This window comes from Colobus angolensis, unplaced genomic scaffold, assembly GCF_000951035.1.
Source record: "Colobus angolensis palliatus isolate OR3802 unplaced genomic scaffold, Cang.pa_1.0 Scaffold518, whole genome shotgun sequence".
Taxonomy (NCBI): domain Eukaryota; kingdom Metazoa; phylum Chordata; class Mammalia; order Primates; family Cercopithecidae; genus Colobus; species Colobus angolensis.
In genome coordinates, this window is record NW_012118688.1 from 2,010,007 (window position 1) to 2,032,196 (window position 22,190).

General features: G+C 35.0%; 1 protein-coding gene across 1 annotated transcript in view; it reads left to right on the forward strand.

The window, feature by feature from the left end:
• The window catches only part of CFAP47 (cilia and flagella associated protein 47), a 455,808-nt gene that overhangs the window by 301,647 nt on the left and 131,971 nt on the right, over nucleotides 1–22,190 (forward strand). The window contains exon 49 of the mRNA XM_011960616.1: nucleotides 1,408–1,519. Within this exon, the coding sequence (XP_011816006.1) occupies nucleotides 1,408–1,519 (112 nt within the window). The remainder of the gene's footprint in view (nucleotides 1–1,407; nucleotides 1,520–22,190) is intronic.

Consider the following 22,190-nt stretch of genomic DNA (forward strand, 5'->3'; position numbering starts at 1 on the left):
TGGATAAAGGAAAACTCTTTTAAACAGTTGGTGAGAGTGTAAATTAGTACAGCCATTACGATAAACATTATGAAGTTTCTTCCAAAAATTAAAAATATAACTATCATATGATTCTGTAATTCCACTGCTGGGTATATATTGAAAACAGTTGAAATCTCTATGTCAAAAAATTATCTGCACTTTCATGTTCATTGCGGCATTATTCACAATAGCCAAGATACGGACTGAACCTGTGTCCATCAACAAATGAATGGATAAAGAAAATGTGATAAATACACAATGAAATACTATTCAGTCTTAAAACAGAAGGAAATCCTGTCATTTGTGACATGGATGAACCTGGAGCCCATTACGTTGAGTGAAGTAAGCCAGGCACAGATAAACAAATACTGCATGATCTCAATTATATGTGGAATCTAAAAAAGTTCAGTTCATGGAAGTGGAGAGTAGAATGGTGGTTATCAGGGGCTGATGAGGGGAGTTGTTGGAGAGATGTAAATCAAAGGACACAAAATTTCAGTTAGATAGAAGAAATAAGTTGAAGAGAATTATTAGATCTAGTGTACAACATGGTTACGATAATTATAACAACGTATTCTTGAAAAGAGCTGAGAGAATAGATTTTTTTTGTTCACCACAAAAATAATAACTATGTGAGATAATGCATAGATTAATTAGTTTGATTTAGCCATTTCACAATGTATACATATACCAAAACATCATGTTGTAATTATAAATATATGTAATTTCTCATCCATTAAGAGTATGAAAAAGTTTTCAAAAGTATGCTAAATAAAAAAGTCAGTGATAAAAGTCCACATCATACTGTCTAATTGCATTACTAATAATTGTTCATAATAGGCTCATATGTAGAGACACAAAGTAGATTAATGTTTCCCTGAGCAGTGGGGAGTAGGAAGATATAAGCACTCAGGAAACTGAAAGTTGGGTTTAGCCAAGGTGTGGTCAAATGCTGCTTAAATATTTTTTGTTTGTTTTATTAATACTGATGTAGAAATTTATTGAAACGGTTCATCTCTTTTGTATATCAAACTGCCTAAAGACAATTGTGCATGGTCGATGAGAGCTATTCAGACTTTCTAAGCATCAATGATCTTTATATAAGTAGTAACAGAATATAAGCATTATTTGTTTTGTAAGAGTAATTTCCTTTGTTCCATTTTTAAATAGTTTTGTTCTTAGATTTCTCTTCTACTGGATGTAGAATTTTTGTCTTGCTGTTTTTTAAAAAAGTGAATAATTTTATTGGGAGTATTTAAATTAAATTTCAGTTTGTTCTATGCTTTAACTTGTTACAGTAATTTCATGTAGTATAATGTACTAAAGCATAGAAAAATGTTTTATGTTGATACTACATAATTCTTGTTTTTGAATTATCTTTTATAGGTAACTGCAGATCTTCCGATAGTGTGGGGAAATCCACAAATTACCGTGTACCCTTATAAAGAAATTCTATACCTGATTAATGTGCGCCCTTGGAAACGTGGTATATTGAAAGGTATAAAATCCATTAATAAAATATTAGTCATTTTCCTACTACACTAGGATGGAAATATGATGAGACAAAATAGAAATGCAATTTGTATTTCCTCTTTCTATTAAATGACTCAGAAGAAAATTTAGTTTTACATTTCTGTCATTAGCTTTCTAAATAATCAGGTCTTTGATGCATACATTTTATGTCTAGTGCTGTATTATCTTGGCCATTTCTTCAAACTTATTTGTGGAACAAATTTCTATAAATGAAAATATTTAATTAAGGGTATTTACATTTAAAATGTGATAAATACTTTCAAATAGTTATACCCGTGTATCAACCCAATGACATTTTAAGAGAATGTTTATTTACAGGACTGGATATCATAAAAACATTCACATGCATTTACTTGATATATGAAAAATAAGTGAAAGGTTTGATATATGTGAATTTTTTTTCCTTTATCTTCCCTTGTCTGCAATAAAGTATTTATTTATGCAGATTTCCCCAATGGTCCCTGAACAGAACTACTTACATGAGAATAGGAGGGAGAGGTGTTCCTGTTACTTTTTGAAGGGAGAGGAGTAAGAAGTGATAGAAGAGTAATAGCTAGTACTGAGGGATTGTGATTCATCAAAGGAATAAGTTGTCCTATTTGAGAGAAAATTAAATTCCCTATGGTAGTTGGATACTGTTGAGGAAATTCTGATAATGTAGGTAAGTGGATACAACTTTAGAAGTGTAGAAAGCATATACATATACACATATTCTTTCTACACTTACATATGTAGTGGTGTCTACTGCTCCTTGGATGTACTAGCCTCTCATCCCTGCTTACCTCAACAAAGTGTTTGAGGGAAGGGTTTATATCTGGTATAGAAGTGATAGAGAGCTGCTGCAAAGAAGAAAGTGCAGAGAGCATACTGGATGCCTATGCTATTAAAAAGCAGAAGGGAAATTTCAGAGTGCCAACCACAATGATCCAATTATTACCACTGTAATAGAATTTATGTAGGAGGAAACAGCTGCCCATCCCTACTCCCTGCTTCCAGTGTGCTTAACCTCAAATGCCAACACAGCAAAAATTGTTAGCATCTTCTGAAATCTGCCCCTTGTTTTTGAGATGTTTGGATTTACAAACCCCATTAATAAGTCCTCATTTGATAGGTAGATTTGAGCTATAATGTCTCTAGTCCAAATATTTCAATAAAGTAACATATTTTACTATTTTTTAGGTAATCCATAAGAAGTGAATTGATTTAAAGAAATTTAAATTTTAGTTTTCATTTTAATTCTCACTGACAGTCCTAGTAGTTGGTATAGTTTCCTTAATTTTAGAGTTTTAACTAGTCTTTCATAAAAGGCAGCAAGTCATTCAGAATTGGCGTAATTAGTTTCGATAAAACATAGTCAATTTCAATGTCCTGTTCTATAGAAAGCAGTGAGTTCTACTACTTCTGAGAAGAAACACATAAGAAACCACAAACAGTGAAACATCATTGAATTCGGAATGTTTATAACTACTACAAAGCCCCTGGTCTGTGAATCAAACTCTTAAAGTTATTGGAATAGACTTATGAAAAATTAAATAATTCGATTTGGCAAGCCTTTCCTTTCTGTAATCTTTTCTGTTGTTGTTGTAGCAGCTTTTGTGACACCACAATATTTCAATACACATTTTTACTATTCAGATATGGACTATTAACATGTTGGTTTGAAAGAATTTAGAATGTATTTGGTGAAGTTAAATGCAGCTCAGGATACATTGTTAAGTGAGGATGAATTAGGTTAATGTTTCTGGCTATACAAACCATTTTACAGGATTCATAATTTTGAAAAATATTTACAAGACGTGATCACATTAGCTCTTCCCAGGGCTGTGCCTTAGAGTTAAATTAATTGTCCCATTATGCTTTGGAAAAAAACAGCCTGTAAAAGGGAGCTTAGCTCTAATTTTTATTGATATTACTATTGGAAGACTTAAACTATAGATTAAACAGTATAAATACAATTGCTTCTGAACAGCTGCTAACTAATCTGAAGTGATATAAAGAAAACTAGATTATAAAAATTTCACACACATGAGGATTTTCCTGCTTTTGCTGGTTAAAGAACTCTCTCCATGTATGTGTGCTTGCCTGTGTACACACATGTGTGTATGTATCAGATACTTTTTAAAAATTTTGTGTTCATTTTCAATTCTGTTCTTGATTATATAATAATCATTTAATAAAGACCTATCATTTGGAAAGCCTTAATAAACACAGTAGTTATGAACAAAGCTGACATTCAACTAATTGTGCTTTGCTTATTGAAATATGGTAACAACTGATCTTTTCTTATATGTTGGGATTAATATTTCCTTCCATCAGGCTGCCCAATGCTATGATTAAACTTTAGATATATCAAAGCATACCTTGATTGAGATGATTTATGGATACCAATTTCCACCACCAGATGTGAATTCCTGGGAAGAAGGAGCTACGTGATATTCATATTTAAATATAGTGGTAATATTCAAAATAATTAACAAACCTCTATCCCAACACTGACCAACCGGAAAGGATACCTGAGCTAGGTCCTGAGGCATCCTGATATTTTATGTGTTAACACTTGAGTAGCTGCTAAATTGCTGGGAGGTTCCAAGAGTTCTGGGTGAGGGGCTGTGGTGTCTGGACTGGCAAAAGTTATTTGACAGTGGAGCTCAAACAACTGAATATTTGCCAACATATAAGAAAAGATCAGTTGTTACAATATTTCAATAATTATTGACATTCTTGTAAGTCTATTCCAATAACTTTAAGAGTTTGATTCACAGACCAGGGGCTTTGAGGTAGTTATAAACATTCCGAATTCACCGATGTTTCACAGTTTGTGGTTTCTTATGTGTTTCTTCTCAGAAGTAGTAGAACTCACTGCTTTCTATAGAACAGGAAATTGAAATTGACTATGTTTTATCAAAACTAATTATGCCAATTCTGAATGACTTCCTGCCTTTTACGAAAGACTAGTTAAAACTCTAAAATTAAGGAAAATATACCAACTACTAGGATGCATTATGAAATGCATCATGGAGAATGAGATATCCATTCTCCCAAGCATCTATTATTTGTGTTACAAACAATCCAATTACAATCTTTTAGTTATTTTAAACTGTACAATTAAGTTATTATTATCTATAGTCACCCTGTTGTGCTATCAGATAGTAGGTCTTATTCATTTCTTCTATTTTATTGTACCAATTAACCATTCCTACCTCCCACTAACCCCCCACTACCCTTCCCAGCCTCTGGTAACCATCCTTCTATTCTTTATCACCATAAATTCAATTGTTTTGATTTTTAGATCCACAAATAAGTAAGAAAATGCAATGTTTGTCTTTCTGTGCCTGGCTTATTTCACTTAACATAACGATCTCCAGTTGTATATATGTTATTACAAATGACAGGATCTCATTCTTTTTTATGGCTAAATCATACTCCATTGTGTATATATACACGTTTTCTTTATGTATTTATCTGTTGATGTACACTTAGGTTGCTTCCAAATCTTAAATATTGTGAACAGTGCTGCAACAAACATGGGGGTATAGCTATCTCTTTGATATATTGATTTCCTTTCTTTGGGGTATATACTCAGCCGGTGGGATTACTGGATCATATGGTATATCTATTTTTCATTTTTTAAGGAACCTCTAAACTGTTCTTCACAATGGTTGTACTAATTTATATTCCCAGCAGTATATGAGGGTTCCCCTTTCTCCACATCCTCGCCAGCATTTGTTATTGCCTGCCTTTTGAATATAAGCCATGTTGCCCGGAGTGAGATGATATCTCATTGTAGTTTTGATTTGCATTTCTCTGATGATCAGTAATGTTGAGAACCTTTTTACATGCCTGTTTGCCATTTATATGTCTTTTGAGATATATTTATTCAAATATTTCTCCCATTTTTATCAGATTATTAGTTTTTTTATAGAGTTGTTTGAGCTCCTTACATATTCTGGTCATTAATCCCTTGTCTGATGTGTAGTTTGCAAATGTGTTCTCCCATTCTGTGAGTTGTCACTTCACTTTGTTGATAAGTTTCTTTTACTGTGCAGAATATTTTTAATTTGCCATTGTCTTCTGGCCTATAAAATTTCCACTGAAATGTCTGCTGTCAGACACATAGGAGCTCCATTGTATGTTATTTTTTTCTTTTCTCCTGCTGCTTTTAGGATCCTTCCTTTATCCTTGACCTTTGGGAGTTTGATTATTAAATGCCTTGAGATAGTCTTCTTTGAGTTAAAACTGCTTGGTTTCTATAATATTCTTGAATGTGGATAGTCATATCTTTCTCTAGGTTTGGGAAGTTCTCCATTTTTATCCCTTGGAATAAACTTTCTACCCATAGTTCTTTGTCTACCTTCCCTTTAAGGCGAATAACTATCTTTCCAAAGGCAGAGGAGCCCCACCCTGTAGCTAAAACCGCTGCAGGCCGTGAGGAATACTGCCAAATGACAGTCAATGTTCCTTTAAAGCCCAAGGACTCTCAAGTCAACTTGTGGTGAATGCTGCCTGACCTAGGACTCACCCTTCAGGGCAGTGGGCTCTCCTCTTACCCAGGGCAGGTCCAGAAACGTCATCCAGTAGACAAGTCCTGAAATCAAGGACACCAAGAGCCCCTGTGGCCATGCTGGTACCTAAGGTGCAAGATGATGTCCCTTTTACTTTTCGCTCTATTTTTCTCAAGCAGCCACCCTGTAGCCACCACAACTGGTGATGTGCTGAGTCTCACCTGAAGCCAGCAAGTCTCAGAGGCTCACCCAAGGCCCTTGATATAGCACCTGGGTATTACTGCTGGTTATTCAGGGCCCAAGGACTCTACAGTTAGCGTGTGATGAATGCTGCCAGGACTGTGTGCTTCCCTCCAATGTATCTGGTTCCCTTCTGACCAAGTGTGTGTCTGGAAATGTCATCTGCGAGCTGGGGCCTAGAATGGGGTCCTCACAACATTGACTAATGCCTTATCCTGCTGTGGCTGAGCTGCTAACCAAAATGCAAGACAAAGTCCTCCCCAGTCTTCCCTCTCCTTTCCTCAAGGGGAAGGAAGGAGTCTCTTCTGAAGCTACGAGCTATACAGCCTGGGGTTAGGACTTCGGTGATGCCAGCTCTCCCTCACCCAGTTGGTGTCTCAGTAGGTCATGTATACCCCCCAGTCCATTGTCTCTGGGCTAAATCTAGGGTTCACTTATGGATTGCAGTCTTTATAGCCTATACCGCCTTTCCAGTTTATTTATAGACCCAGCACAGTTTAGCCCTTAGTTGCAAGGTTTGTAGGAATTCAAGTTCAGACCACTGGGATTGACAATTCCACTCTAGCTAGGGCTGGTTTAAATGCTCCCGCTGTAGGTGGTCATCAGCTGATTTTGGTCGGGTTTTCCTTTCTGCTCTAACAGAAAAGCACTGAGTTAAATGCCCCACAATTGCTGTGCTTTTCCTCCTCCAGCACCCAGAGATGCTCTCTGCTCACTGCCACCATTGCTGTGGGGTGGGTGAGAGGTGGCATTGGAGACTCAAGACTATTTTTTTTCTATTTCTTCAGTGCCTCTTTCACAAATATAATGCCAGGTACTATGAAGGCACACCTGATTTTTCATTCTTATGAAGGTATTTTTTCTGTGCCGATAAGTGTTAAAATGATGTTGTTGCAGGGGAGATAATCAATGGAGCCTTCTATTCTACCATCTTGCTCCATCTCTCCCACCTTTGGCTTTCTTCTTTTTGCTTAGGATTGCTTTGACTATTTGGGCACTTTTTTTGGCTCCATATGAATTTTAAAATAATTTTTATTTCTAATTCTGTGAAAAATGTTGATAGTTTTACAGAAATGACATTGAATCTGTAAATTTCTTTGGAACGTTTGGCCATTTTAATAAGACTGATTCTTCCTATGCATGAGCATGGAATGTTTTTTCATTTGTGATGTCCTGTGATTTCTTTCAGCAGTGTTTTGTAATTCTCATTGTAGTCATTTTTCACTTCCTTGGTAAGCTGTATTTCTGGGCAGTTTATACTTTTTGTGCCTTTTATAAAAAGGACTCTGTTCTTGATTTGGCCCTGAATTAGGACATTTTCCATGTGTAGAAATGCTACTGATTTTTGTGCATTGATTTTGTATCCTGAAAATTTACTGAAGTCATTTATCAGTTCTGAAAGCCTTCTGGTGGTGTCTGTGAGTTTTCTGAGTATAGAATCATATTGTCTGTGAAGAGATTGTTTGACATCCTCTCTTCTGATTTGAATGTACTTTATTTCTTTATTTTGCTTGATTGCTCTGGCTAGGACTTCTAGTATTGTGTTGAAGAGGAGTAGTGTGAGTGGACATCCTTTTCTTGTTCCAATTCTCAATGTAGATATTTCCAAGTTTTGCCCATTCAGTATGATATTGACTATAGATTTGTTGTACATGGTTTTTATTATTTTGAGGTTTGTTCTTCTGGTGAGTAATTTGTTGAGGGTTTTGAATGTGAAGTGATGATGAATTTTATTGAAGATCTTTTCTTTGTCTCTTATATCTTGATGTGCTTTCTTGCCCTCTAGATTTTGAATTCTATGTCTGACATTTCAGCCATTTCAATCTGATTAAGAACCATTTCTGGGAAGATAGTGTGTGGTTTTTTTTTTTGTTTGTTTTGTTTTGTTTTGTTTTGTTTTGGAGGCCAAAAGATACTGTGACTTTTAGAGTTTCCAGAGTTCTGTGCTGGTTCTTTCCATCTGTGAGGGCTGACGTTCCTTTATCATTTGAAATTGCTGTCATTTGGATGGGCTTTATATTTTTATGGTCATTATCGTCCTCGAAGGTGTGACTGTGGTGCAAGTTGTGTATAGTTGAATGACTTAGTTTCTGGATGCTTTCAGAGGGCCAGTGCTTAATTCCACATTGCTGGGCTATGTGCTCTATCCACAGAGTGGCTGGTAGTGGGTCCATGGCTTTGTCTACTGTTCCCTTGTGGTTAAGCCCCAACTGGGATGGAGGAGCTGAGGCACTACCAGATTATTGGCAACAGCACTCCATAGGGAATGGTGGGGGCACGGTGGGTGTAAATGCTCCAGTGGGGGTGGTGACAGCACTATGGGTAAGAAATACTCTGGTGGGGGACTTGGAGGTGCCACAGGTGAGAGGCTCTCCAGCAGGGATGCCATGGGTGGGATGCACTCGGGCTGGGTTGATGGTGGCACCACTGGTGGGACACAGTGTGACAGGGGTGGCAGTGTGCTACAGGTGGGATGCACTCCAGCAAGGGTGACACCAGAAGGAAGTACTTGGAGAGGTAGGGGGCCATGGGCTGGAAGTGCTTCAGTGGGCACAGCATGGGCACTATTTGTAGGAGGTGCTCTGACAGGGGCACTGTGGGTGGGAACCCTTCTAGCAGGGGATGCCATGGGCAGAAAGTACTTTGGTGGGACAGTGGTGGTGCCGCAGCTGATTGTGACCCATAGGGACAGTGGTGAGGTTGCAGGCAAATGCCTTCTGGTGGGAGGTTGTCAGCAAAAGTGCTCCAGCGGGGTGACAGGAGGATATGGTTAAAGTGCTATGATGGTAGGTGCTGGCAGAAAACCTTTTTGTAGGGTAGCTGAGGCTGCACTAGGTGTAGGTATGGCCTGGCAGGAACTCTGGGAGGGGCTGGAGGTCAGTGGGGCATGCAGATCAGATTCGCCCTGGTCCTATGGAAAAGACAGCCCTTCTCTCTCCAGGTCTAGCAGCTTACACATGTCAGACCCACCCCTTTCCTCAGGAGCTGTTCAGGGCCTGGAACGCATCCTGGCACTCAGCAATCAGATGCATGGTTTCCAGCTTCCTCCTCCTTCAGTCTTAACATCTGGGCCCTCTCTTCAACTTCTCTCAATGCATTCTTTCAGACAGTCTGCTTGAAGCATGCCATATTCCTCAATATTCTGATCTGTCTTGGTGAGAGAAGTTCTTCCTGGCTGTGTCTACTTAGCCATCTTGTCCAAGTCTTTGACATTGAAAGAAACTTATTGACCATAGTACTATAGAAACAGCTGAGATATTATCTAATGTAAATTTTGCTTTTTCTGTGTTTTTCTTTCTCCTCACTGTTCCCTTCTTAATTTGATTTGCAAAAGCCAAAAATGCCAGATGATTATATATACCTCTCTTGACAACTTCCAAATATGATATGGGCATATGGGGGATTTGGAACTTCTTTTGTCCCGTCTCTATTCTAGCTTATTTCAATGAAAAAAAACTAGGTAGAGTGCTATCAATATCTTGGTTGAAACTGAATTTAGATCTTTTTGGCTTTTTGCCATCACCAATATTGACTGCCATACTCGGTTGATCAAGTGTCATTGGTCTTTGAAAATAATCGTTGTTTGCTATAAAGTGGTTCATGTTCTTTTAGGTGACAGGATTGATTTTTAAAAGCAAGACCTTGAGGCATTGTGGAGATCGTATATTTGGTATTCCTGGATGCTCTCATGGCCCTTTGGACATTTTTCTTTTCTTTTATGATTTTAGCTTTCCCAGGTAGCCTATGCTCTGATGGTTCATGATGGCATTACCCTAGAGGGTTTGTGAGCACTAGACCTTTTCTTTCTGACTCTTGTTACCAAAATCAAGATGAGTATTAATTCTATCCCCAAGTTGTACTCACATGATTGTCTAGAAATGAATTCATTTGTGTAAATAGATCTACAAGTGATGTCACATACAGCATTTTCTGCCTTTACATAAGATGCTCTGTCCTCTGATTGCTAGCCTGGCCTTGGCCTCCAGACCAACACCTGGCATACAACTGCAGGTGTCCAGTCAACAACAGAAGAATAGAAGAAGCAATGCATTTTCAAAAATAAAGTTCCTCCCAATATATTTTAAAAGTTACTTAGTATTGCAATAATAAGAGTACAAAAAAATATGAGAACAAGGAAGATTTACTTGCTTGAAGAAAAGTAAATTTGAAACTGCCTATACTCTGTCATGCTGAAGGAAAGACATTCCTGTAACTTAATTGTTTGCCACGAGGTCCAACTCTCACTTGTAATTTTGGATTATATATTAGATAATTAATTCTTGCTGGAAGTGAAGGCTATAGATGCTCTATTGAATATAAATTTGTGTTTCTTTAGGAAGAAGGTTCTAGTGGCTGATGAATCCACCCATTATATTCTAGAGAAAGTCTTTATCTTTGAATTTTGAGCTACTAAGATAGGTTTGGCATTTTTATTAAGAAAATTAAACTTCTCTCTTTATATGTGTGTGTGTGTGCATGTCTGTCTGTCTGTCTCTCTATCTGTCCTGCTTGCTCAATCAAAAGAATTTGTGTATGTTGTGGCAAGTTATTTACAGTCAAATGAAAATGTGATTTGGCAGGTCGTTGGTTTTTCTCATGTAAGACATAAGAATCTCAGATATAGCGGTTACATAATGGCAGATACAAGAGTTTATTGTAAAGTATTTCAATATATTTTTTTCATTAGAAACTTTTCAAATTTAAAATACCCTTCAATGATACTTTTCTAAATGTCAGGATTTAAGCATGAGCTATTGAATTTACTAATTCAGTTAGATAATTTTTCAGAAATTCTGAAACTTTGGAAGAATTGGCTCTTAAATCTTTTTAAAATATGTCAGTATTTCAAAAAGGGTTGCAAATATTGATAAACCTTTGACTCTGACTACTCTTTACGCTTTTGTGAAAAGTGATCTCCCTGTGGTTATGGCATGGATAAGGACCAAAAGTTTCTTTTAATACTAAAATTCATTTTATAGCTCATGTAAAAGTAATTCATAGAAAAAAGTTACACTAAAATGAAAGAAAAATAAATGAAAACTTTACACAGAGGCTTAGAAAGCCACCTTCCTAAGTGTAGTGAATCTAAACAAATGATCAGACAATTCAATTCAATTTGATACCAATGAGACATACTTGACTTTAAAGACCTAAGAGGAGAGGTCAACTGACAGAGATTTTAGATAGATAGATACAAACAAATACAGGTGATAGACACATAGATTAAAGTTCTTCTGGATGTATAAATATGGTGGCTTCAGTCATTATTCTGCGTTAATTTTCTTGCACGTGACATTGCTTAGTGTTGGAAAGATCCATATAAGTGACTGTTAACCACACTTTTGCACTCTGTTTGTACAGTATTTCTGATTTGAGGTAACATTTCTCAATTCCTGTCATACTGCTGAGCAGTGCTTGCTGGGAGGGATGGGTATAATTTCTGAAACATGCAGTGTATTTTTTAACGGCTTTATTGTTGTGTAATTGAAATACAATAAATTGTGGATACTTAATATATAGACTTTGAGAAATTTTAACACATATATATGCCTATGAAGCCATTGAGATAGTAAGTATAACTGTCACTCCAAAAAGTATTGTTGTGCCCATTTTTAATCCCTTTCCCCTCCCTCTCATATGCTAAGCTACGCTTGCCTTAGGCAACCAGTTACCTGTTTTCAATCAGTTTGTATGCATTTCAAACATTGTATATAAATGAAATCATAGAGTGTGCACAGTTTTATGCTGTTTTGTTTTGTGCAAAATAATTATTCTAAGATCAATCTACATGATAAATAAATCAATAGTTTATTCCTTTTAATGCTGAGTAGTATTTAATGGAGGATATACCACAATAATTTGTTTATCCATTTACCTGTTGATAAACATTTGGTTTTTTCCCTATTTTTTGGCAATTAAAAATATAGCTGCTATGAACATTAATGTATAAGTCTTTGTATAGACATACGCTTTTATACCTCTGAAGGAAATAACTTATGAATGCAATGTTTAGATCATATGGTAATAGAGTTTACACTGTTTAAAGAAACTGCCAGATAGTTTCCCAAATAGTGTTTCTTTTCCCATTTCTCACAACAGTGTATGAGAAATCCAGTTCCTCCACATTCTTGACCATACTTAATAGGGTTACACATTCTAATTTTAACCATTTTAATTTGTGGATATTGCTATCACAGTGTGGTTTAAATTTTCATTCCCATAATGAATAATGCCACTGAGCATCTTTACATGTCTTTGTTTGTTATCTATGTATCTTCTTTACTAAAATGCCTTTTAAAATCCTTTACCTATTGTTGCTCCCCTATTGGGTTACTTTTTATTGTTGAATTTTGAAAGTTTTACAATATGTGTGTGTGTGTGTGTGTGTGTGTATATATATATAATATATATATATCAGATACAATAAACATGTATTTGATAAAGGATTTGTGTCTAGTATGTATATATTATATATAGTATATATAATATAGTGAATATATATAATTGTATATTATATACATATTCTGTACACAAATCCTTTATCAGATACATGTTTTTATATGTAGTAAATGTATAATACAGTGAATATATATACTTATATACATATTCTGGACACAAACTGTTTATCAGATACATGTTTTTATAAACTTTTTTCTACTCTGTGGCTTACCTTTTTTTTCATGAGGTCTATTGAAGAGCAGGAGTTTTTTATTTTGATGAAATGTAATGAATTACTTTTTTCTTACATGAACCAGAAAGAAGCATGTGGTTTTAATAGCTATTTGAACCATCACTGCGTTAACATTTTGCCCCAGCCTCTGTTTTTCATCAGCCATGTAATTTTGTTTTTCTCACCTTGCTGTTTTAGTCCCCTAATGAAGGGGCAATAAAACAAAGGAAAGTGGGTTAAAAGGGGTTAAAAGTAAGCTTAAAATGAAGGGTGGAAAAAAGAAAGGGACAGAAGGAAGAGAAAATTTAGTGGAAGATTTTTTGGGGCATTATAGTCTTGCTTCAGTGATTTTATAGATTTTTGTAGGGTAGTATGATATTAGAGAAACAAAACTTTATTCAAATTTATTTGATCATATGTAATACAATGTTCACAGAGAAGATACTTGTACCAAAACTTCTTGACGGAACTAATTTGCTTCCATGGTTCACAAATTGATGAAATCCCAGCCATACAGAGATTTTCCTTAACAGTACATCTCCTTAGCAGTTGGAGGCAATGGAGCATGGAGTCAACTGGCTTTTGGCAATTTTCCGAGGGATGAGAGTTTAGGTGATTAATGTGCAGTATCTGAGCTCTATCTCTTTGGGTCAAATCCAGTGTTATGTAAGGACAAGTGTACTTCAAAACATTTATGAAAATGCATATTATGAAAAAATCTATTCATGGGTTTCAAAATACTTTTTGCACCAAAATAAACTCGTACTAACTTGACATAACATATCTAAATAGGACCTAGTTTGAGATGCTAAGTAGGCTGAGACATCGTTTGGAAGAGACTCTATGAAAGCAATATGAATTCTGCTAATATTGAAATAAGAGCAAACACCAAATTTACGGTGAAGCTTTAGTGGAAAAAAAATAGTGAAATCATTAATGCTTTACAGAAAGTTTAAAGGAACAATAACCCAAAGAAATCAGCAGTTTACAAATGGGTATCTCATTTTAAGAATGTACAAGATGATGTTGAAAATGAAGTCCACAGTGGCAGGCACATCAATTTGAGAGTAAAAATTCATCCTGTTTGAGTCCTAATTGAATAGGACCTACAGTTACTGGCAAAAACAATAGCCAACACTATAGACATCTTAATTTGTTTAACTTATGGAATTGTGACTGAAAAGTTAAAGTTGACAAAGTTTTTACTCGATGTGTGCCAAAACTGTCACACCCAGATCAGCTGCAAACAAAATCAGAGCTTTCAATGGAAATTTTAAACAAATGAGATCAAGATTCTGAAGCATTTCTTCAAATAATTGTAACAGGTAAAACATGGCTTTACCAGCAAAATCTTGAATACAAAGTAAATTAAAGCAAGAGGTGGAAGTAGACCAGTTAAAGCAAAATGTGAGAGCAAAGGTCGTGGCAACAGTTTTTTGGGATGCTCAAGGCATTTAGCTTGTTGACTTTCTGGAAGGCCAAAGAACAATAACATTTGCTTATTAAGAGAGTGTTTTGAGTAAGTTATCCAGAACTTCAGCAAAAAAATGCTCACGTAAGCTTATCCAGATGGTTCTTCTGCACCATGACAATGCACCTGCTCATTCTTCTCATCAGACAAGGGTAGTTTTGTGAGACTTTCAACAGGAAATCATTAGGCATCTGCCTTATAGTCTGGATTTGACTCTTTCTGACTTCTGACTTTTTTTCCTCTTATCATAAAAAAATCTTTAAAGGGCAGCATTTTTCTTCAGTTAATAATTAAGAAAGACTGCTTTGACTTGGTTAAATTTCCAGGACCCTCAGTTTTCTTAGGGATGAACTAAATGGCTGATACCAGCACTTACAAAAGTGTCTTGATTTTGATATAGCTTATGTCGAGAAATAAAGTTTATATAATTTTTATTCTTATCTTTTAATTATAGTTTTCCATAAACTTTTTGAAGTTCCCTCATATGTGAGTGATTTTTATATTTTTCCAATCAAAACTTATGTTTATTCAGTAGTATATTTTGTGATATTCAAACACAATTTAAATTATAATTTCTCATATTATGTGCCAGGGAAATATATATACCTTTGCCACTTACTAACTGTGTGATCTAGGCAAAGTTAGACAACCTTCCCTAAGCCCAGGTTCTTCAGCTTTAAAATGGGCCCAATGAGTAATTAACTCATATATTTCTTGCAAGAGTTAATTAAGATGATGAACAGGAACCATTTAGCATATGCCTAGCACACAGTAAGCATTCGATAAATATTTTTAAAATTATTTTCAAAGGAAAACCCATGAATACAAAATTATGTTTTCCAGCCTTTAAACTTGAGGCTTTTATATGATAATATATACTTAGAGAGAAAAAGCTTGATTCCTGTTACATTTTTTTCCCCTCATAGTCCATTGAGACAAGCTGAAAATCTCCAGTAATTCAATGATGCTGTTATCTTAATGTGGGGAGTTGCTTTTAGATACTAGTATTATTACTGTCATATTTATAGTTTTACCAAAGCAGTCTAATCATTTTCCTATTACTTTGACAAACTCAAGCACCTACAAACCAAGTTTTATATTTATTTTTGTTTCCTGTTGGAACAATTTACCCTACCCTGAAGAGTGGAATATAGGAAACAAAAAGATAGCATGTACATATGTTGTGAAAAAAAGTTACCATGTTTTGGAAAGCATATTATTCTCATCATCATTATTTGCTGCATTTATTTGAAGATTTACTGCTGACAATCAGGTTGCTAAGTATAATGTTATTCATTATAATATGTGACAAGAATTTGACTGTCTCTTCCACCGTAGCTAATTAACAATAAAAAATAAATGTAAAATGAAAAGAAAAAAATGTTTAGAAGCAAAATTAAATTGACATTGTCAAGAAAAAGGTTTTTCACTAGAAAAAAATCTAGGCAAATTAATGGCATACTTCTAAGATATATTGTTTAAAAATGTTCCTTCAATTAAAACATGAACTACTGAGTAAACACATAATTGCTTCTGTAGTTCTCTTTACCAATTTTTATTTTTTGCCATAAATAGTTAACTATTTCTCATTCTGTTCTATAATATACGGTCTTGTAATACTCATATAGGGCTTTTTAATTGTTTTACAAATGAATGCCCAATTTCTATTTGTTAAGGGATAATAAAACGTAATAAACTTTAAATGAGTGAGTTAGGGGAAAGAAAACTATGCTGAGTCTATAATGGACTGAAATTAGTGAGAATGGAAAATATGTGCTTTTAATTTGTGAGAGTACAGATGGTCCTGGAGTTATAATGTTTCTACTTATGATTTTTCAACTTTATGATGGTGCAAAAGCAATACACATTTAGGACACTCCTTGACTTATGATGGGGGTTATGGCTGTGTAAACCCATTGTATATTTACAAAATATGGTAAGTTTAAAGTGCATTGTCAACTTATGATATTTTTAACTTATGATCATTTTACCGGGACATAAGCCTCATTGCAAATTGAGGGGCATCTATACTTGATAGTATTTGAAATACTGGTTAGATTACTTTATTAATTAAGGCAAGCATATTGTGTAACATATGTAGGTTTATGCAAATATTGACTTTGTCTGACTGAATTGTTTTCTTAATTTCCTACTCAAAGTGTTCATTGCTAGTGTATAAAAATGTACGATATTGCATGTTGATTTTGTTCATGAACATGTGCTGAATGCTTTAACAAGTTTTTATGTGGAATCCTTAAAGTTTTCTGGATATAGCATGTCATATAAAAAGAAAAAAATATTTTTTCTTTCTAATTTGGATGCCTCTATTACTTTTTTTCATAACTCCTTTGCCTAGAGCACCCAGTACTATATTGGATAGAAGTGGAAAAAATACAGGCATCCTTGTCTTGTTTCTGATCTTAGAGGGAGAGCTTTCTGTCTTATACCTTATATATGATGTTACATGTGAGTTTATCCTACATTGCCATTATCGTGTTTGGATGTTTCCTTCTCTTCCTAGTTTATTGAATTTTTTTTTTAATCATAAAAGGGAGTTGAATTCTGTCAAGTGCTTTTTTTCCTTTGCTTTGCTTTGCTTTGCTTTTTTTCTTTTTCTTTTTTTTTTTTTTTTTTTTTTTGAGACAGGGTCTCACTCTGTCCTCGGGCTGGAGTGCAGTGGCACCATCTTGGCTCACTGCAAACTCCACCTCCCAGGCTCAAGTGATTCTACTGAGTAGCCAGAACTACAGATGGGTGACACCACACCAGGCTAATTTTTGTATTTTTTGTAGGAACGGGATTTTGCCATGTTGCTCACGCTAGTCTTGAAATCCTAGGTTTAAGCTATCCACCCTCCTCAGCCTCCCAAAAGGTGCTCGGACTACAGACATGAACCACCACACCTGACCTGAATTTTGTCAAAAGTTTTGTATGCATTAAGTAAGATCATTTTGTGTGTGTGTGTGTGTGTGTGTGTGTGTGTTCCTACATTCTATTACTGTGGTATATTAAATTGATTGATTTTTGTATGTTGAATGACCATTCATTAATTCATTCTGGAAATGAATTTCATTTGATCATAGTGTATAATCCTTTGCCTATGTTGCTGAATTCAGTATGCCAGTGTTAAGGATTTCTGCATGAATGTTCATAAGAGATACTGAACTTTAGTTTTCTTTGCTTGTAGTGTCTTTGGTTTTGGTATCAGGGCAATGTTAGCCTTCTAGAATGAGTTAGTAAGTATTCCCTCCTCTTCAAATTTTTGTAGGTGTTTGAGAAAGATTGATGTTAATTCCTCTTTATTAAATGTTTAGTAGAATTCAACAGTGAAGACATCTGGTCTTGGGGTTTACTTTGTTGGAAGGATTTTTATTACCGATTCAATATCCTCACAGTTTTGTATCTATGCAGATCTTCTATTTCTTGAAGAGACAGTTTTAGTAGATTGTGTGTTTCTAAGAAATTTTCCATTTGATCTAAAGTAATCAATTTTTTGGTGTATAATTCATAATATTCTCTTATAATCATTTTTATTTTGGTAAAATAGATAGCATAAAAACATATTTATATATGTGTATATATATATATCTTAATTCATGTCACTAGTCATGCATATCAAGATGGAAATCAAGTTCCTCTTGTTTTACATTTATGAATAATATTTCAACAGCATCTTTGTATATAACTCTTCACTGACTGTCCTAGTTTACCTGTAGGGATAAAATTTAATATGCAAGTTATTTATAGGATAAGTAACAAAATTGATATGTCAAACGGGATATGCACTTTCAAGATTGTGGATTTTGCAAAATAACTCTCCAAAAAAATACCCGTTTTTACTCTCACTACCAGTGTTTGAGATCAGGGCTGTCACTCAACATTTTTATCTAAGGTGAATGTTACCAAAGGTGTTAAGAATTGCCAATTTGAAAGAAAAATCTCTTTTTTTTTAATTTTTGGAGGGGAGTATAAGTAATTTGAATCTATATTTCCATATAATGTGTTTATTAAATTTTAGTATAAGTGTTATTTTAGCTTTAAATATTAAATTACAACTTTTACTCTCTACCTTTAATGTTCTCTAAAATTTTAAGTAGCATGACAATATTCTGTTATTTACAGATTTGCTTAGGTCAGTGTCAGGTATGTTTTGAGTCATTTTTGGTAATTTATGTTGCACATTCCATCCAGAGTTTAGAACTAAGCCTAGAATAATATTAGTATGCGTGTGTACATAAACATAAAAAATAAATATACAAATACATATCTACACACCCATTAGAAATAATTGGTTCTCGGATTTATGTGAAAGTTGAACAACTAGATTAATGTCCAGAAGTAATTGAGAAGGAACAACAATACACCATGTGTAAAATTCTTAAATATAGGATGGTGATCTTGAGTCTAGTACATGACTACCCACGGATGATGGCAGGCAGCATAGTCTAATGTCATGGTTTTAAAAGAAGCCCGGAATTTTGAGGGAGTTGGGAGGAGAAATATTCTAGAGGCAGCAATGCAGAAAAAGAATACTTCCCAGAGTTCCATGACTGTGGGACAATGAGAGGACTGCAGTGAGAACCTTCCTGTGGCTTCTTTGCACACAATTTCTTACAGTATATTCTTAATCTGATTTAATTTGTTTTGCTACTATAGAAGAAATTATTTAACTTCATGGATATGTATAGTAAATTACTCACATTTAGTTTCATAATAGCAGTTATATTCCATATAAACGTAAAAGTGATCCAATAATGGCCAAATGAAGCTGACAATGAATATAAGATATCACATTGTCTTGTCAAGTCTCTATCCTCTGTCTTTTAAAATGGAAAAAAAAAAAACCCCAGCAAATGTTCTATTGATGATAGTAAATGTTATGTCTTACAAGTATTCAAAGCCCATAGCAGGCATGATCTGTGCCTGGAAGAATTCATGGCCTGTTCCTGTGGCTTGCTGTCACTGCATTGGACAGTGAGGACATATATGTACCTGAGGACAATGCATTTTTAAAAAGAAGTGGATTTCAAACATTTTTATCTAAGACCTAGAACAAAAAAAATTGATTTTACAGTGTGACTCAATAAACACAAACATATACATATTCTCTATTATATGCACAGCTACAAATAAAACAGAAACAAAAATTGTATGAAACAATACTTTCTTTACTACATAGAATGTGTTTTCAGTTTAATGTCTGTGCTGTCCAGTATTAAAGATACTGGAAACAAGTGACTATTTCAATTTCAATTAATTAAAACCAAATAATATTACATGAGCCATATGTGGCTATTGGCTACCATACTGGATAGCAAGCACAAATATAGAATATTACCATCATTGCAGAAAGTTTGATTGGAAAGCTCTAGGTCTGTTCTATTATATTCTGAAATAATTTCATGAATCGCTGTTGAGTTGAAAGCTGAGGTTTATGTAAAGAGAGTCAGCTTGGGAAATGTATATTTAAATACATTCACACACTGAATTACTGAGATTGTTTTCAGGACAGTGGATTAACCATAAAAATATTTCTGTGGGTACAACATGCAAATGCTGAAAATGCTTTCTCTGTAACAACACTATACAATATAAATAAAACATAACCATTATGTAATTTTAAAAATTATAGTAATCACATAAAAAGAAACATGAAATGAATTTAAAAATTTTTTGTATATCCAAATGTATAATTTCTTTTCTTTTTTTATTATACTTTAAGTTCTAGGTTACATGTGCACAACGTGCAGGTTTGATACATAGGTATACATGTTCATTTCCCACCTATAAGTGAGAACATGCAGTGTTTGGTTTTCTGTCCTTGTGATAGTTTGCTGAGAATGATGGTTTCCAGCTTCATCCATGTCTCTGCAAAGGACATGAACTCATCCGTTTTATGGCTGCATAGTATTCCGTGGTGTATATATGCCACATTTTCTTAATCCAGTCTGTCATGGTTCCAAGTCTTTGCTATTGTGAATAGTGCTGCAATAAACGTACGTGTGCATGTGTCTTTATAGTAGTATAATTTATAATCCTTTGGGTATATACCCAGTAATGGGATTGCTGGGTCAAATGTATTTCTAGTTCTAGATCCTTGAGGAATTGCCACACTGTCTTCCACAATGGTTGAACTAGTTTACAGTCCCACCAACAGTGTAAAAGTGTTCCTATTTCTCCACATCTTCTCCAGCATCTGTTGCTTCCTGACTTTTTAATGATCACCATTCTAACTGGTGTGAGATGGGATCTCATTGTGGTTTTGATTTGCATTTCTCTAATGACCAGTGATGATGAGCATTTTTTCATGTGTCTGTTGGCTACATAAAGGTCTTCCTTTGAGAAGTGTCTGTTCATATCCTTTGCCCACTTTTTGATGGGGTTGTTTGTTTTTTTCTTGTAAATTTGTTTATGTTCTTTGTAGATTCTGGATATTAGCCCTTTGTCAGATGGGTAGATTGCAAAACTTTTCTCCCATTCTGTAGGCTGCCTGTTCACTCTGATGGTAGTTCACTCTGGTGATAGGGTTTTCTAAATATACAATCATGTCATCTGTAAACAGGGACAATTTGACTTCCACTTTTCCTGATTGAGTACCCTTTATTTCTTTCTCTTGACTGATTGCCCTGGCCAGAACTTCCAACACCATGTTGAATAGGAGTGGTGAGAGAGGGCATCCTTGTCTTGTGCCAGTTTTCAAAGGGAATGCTTCCAGTTTTGCCCATTCAGTATGATATTGGCTGTGGGTTTAACATAAATAGCTCTTATTATCTTGAGATACGTCCCATCAATACCTAGTTTATTGAGAGTTTTTAGCATGAAGGGCTGTTGAATTTTGTCAAAGACATTTTCTGCATCTATTGAGATAATCATGTGGTTTTTGTCTTTGGTTCTGTTTATGTGATGGATTACATTTATTGATTTGTGTGTATTGAACCAGCCTTGCATCCCAGGGATGAAGTCAACTTGATCACAGTGGATAAGTTTATGATGTGCTGCTGGATTCAGTTTGCCAGTATTTTATCAAGGATTTTCACATCGATGTTCATCAGGGATATTGGTCTTCAGTTCTCTTTTTTTGTTGTGTCTCTCCCAGGCTTTGGTATCAGGATGATCCTGGCCTCATAAAATGAGTTAGGGAGGATTCCCTCTTTTTCTATTGATTGGAATAGTTTCAGAAGAAATGGTAACAGCTCCTCTTTGTACCTCTTGTAGAATTCGGCTGTGAATCCATCTGGTCCTGGACTTTTTTTGGTTGGTAGGCTGTTAATTATTGCCTCAATTTCAGAGCCTGTTATTGGTCTATTCAGAGATTCAGCTTCTTCCTGGTTTAGTCTTGGGAGGGTGTATGTGTCCAGGAATTTATCCATTTCTTCTAGATTTTCTAGTTTATTTGCGAAGAGGTGTTTATAGTATTCTCTGATGGTAGTTTGTATTTCTGTGGAATTGGTGGTAATATTCCTTTTATCATTTTTTATTGTATCTATTATTTAATTCTTCTCCCTTTTCTTCTTTATTAGTCTTTCTACTGGCCTATTAGTTTTGTTGGTCTTTTCAAGAAACCAGCTCCTGGATTCATTGATTTTTTGGAGGGATTTTTGTGTCTCTATCTCCTTCAGTTCTGCTCTGATCTTAGTTATTTGTTGCCTTCTGCTAGCTTTTGAATCTGTTTGCTCTTGCTTCTCTAGTTCTTTTAATTGTGATGTTAGGGTGTCAATTTTAGATCTTTCCTGCTTTCTCTTGTGGGCATTTA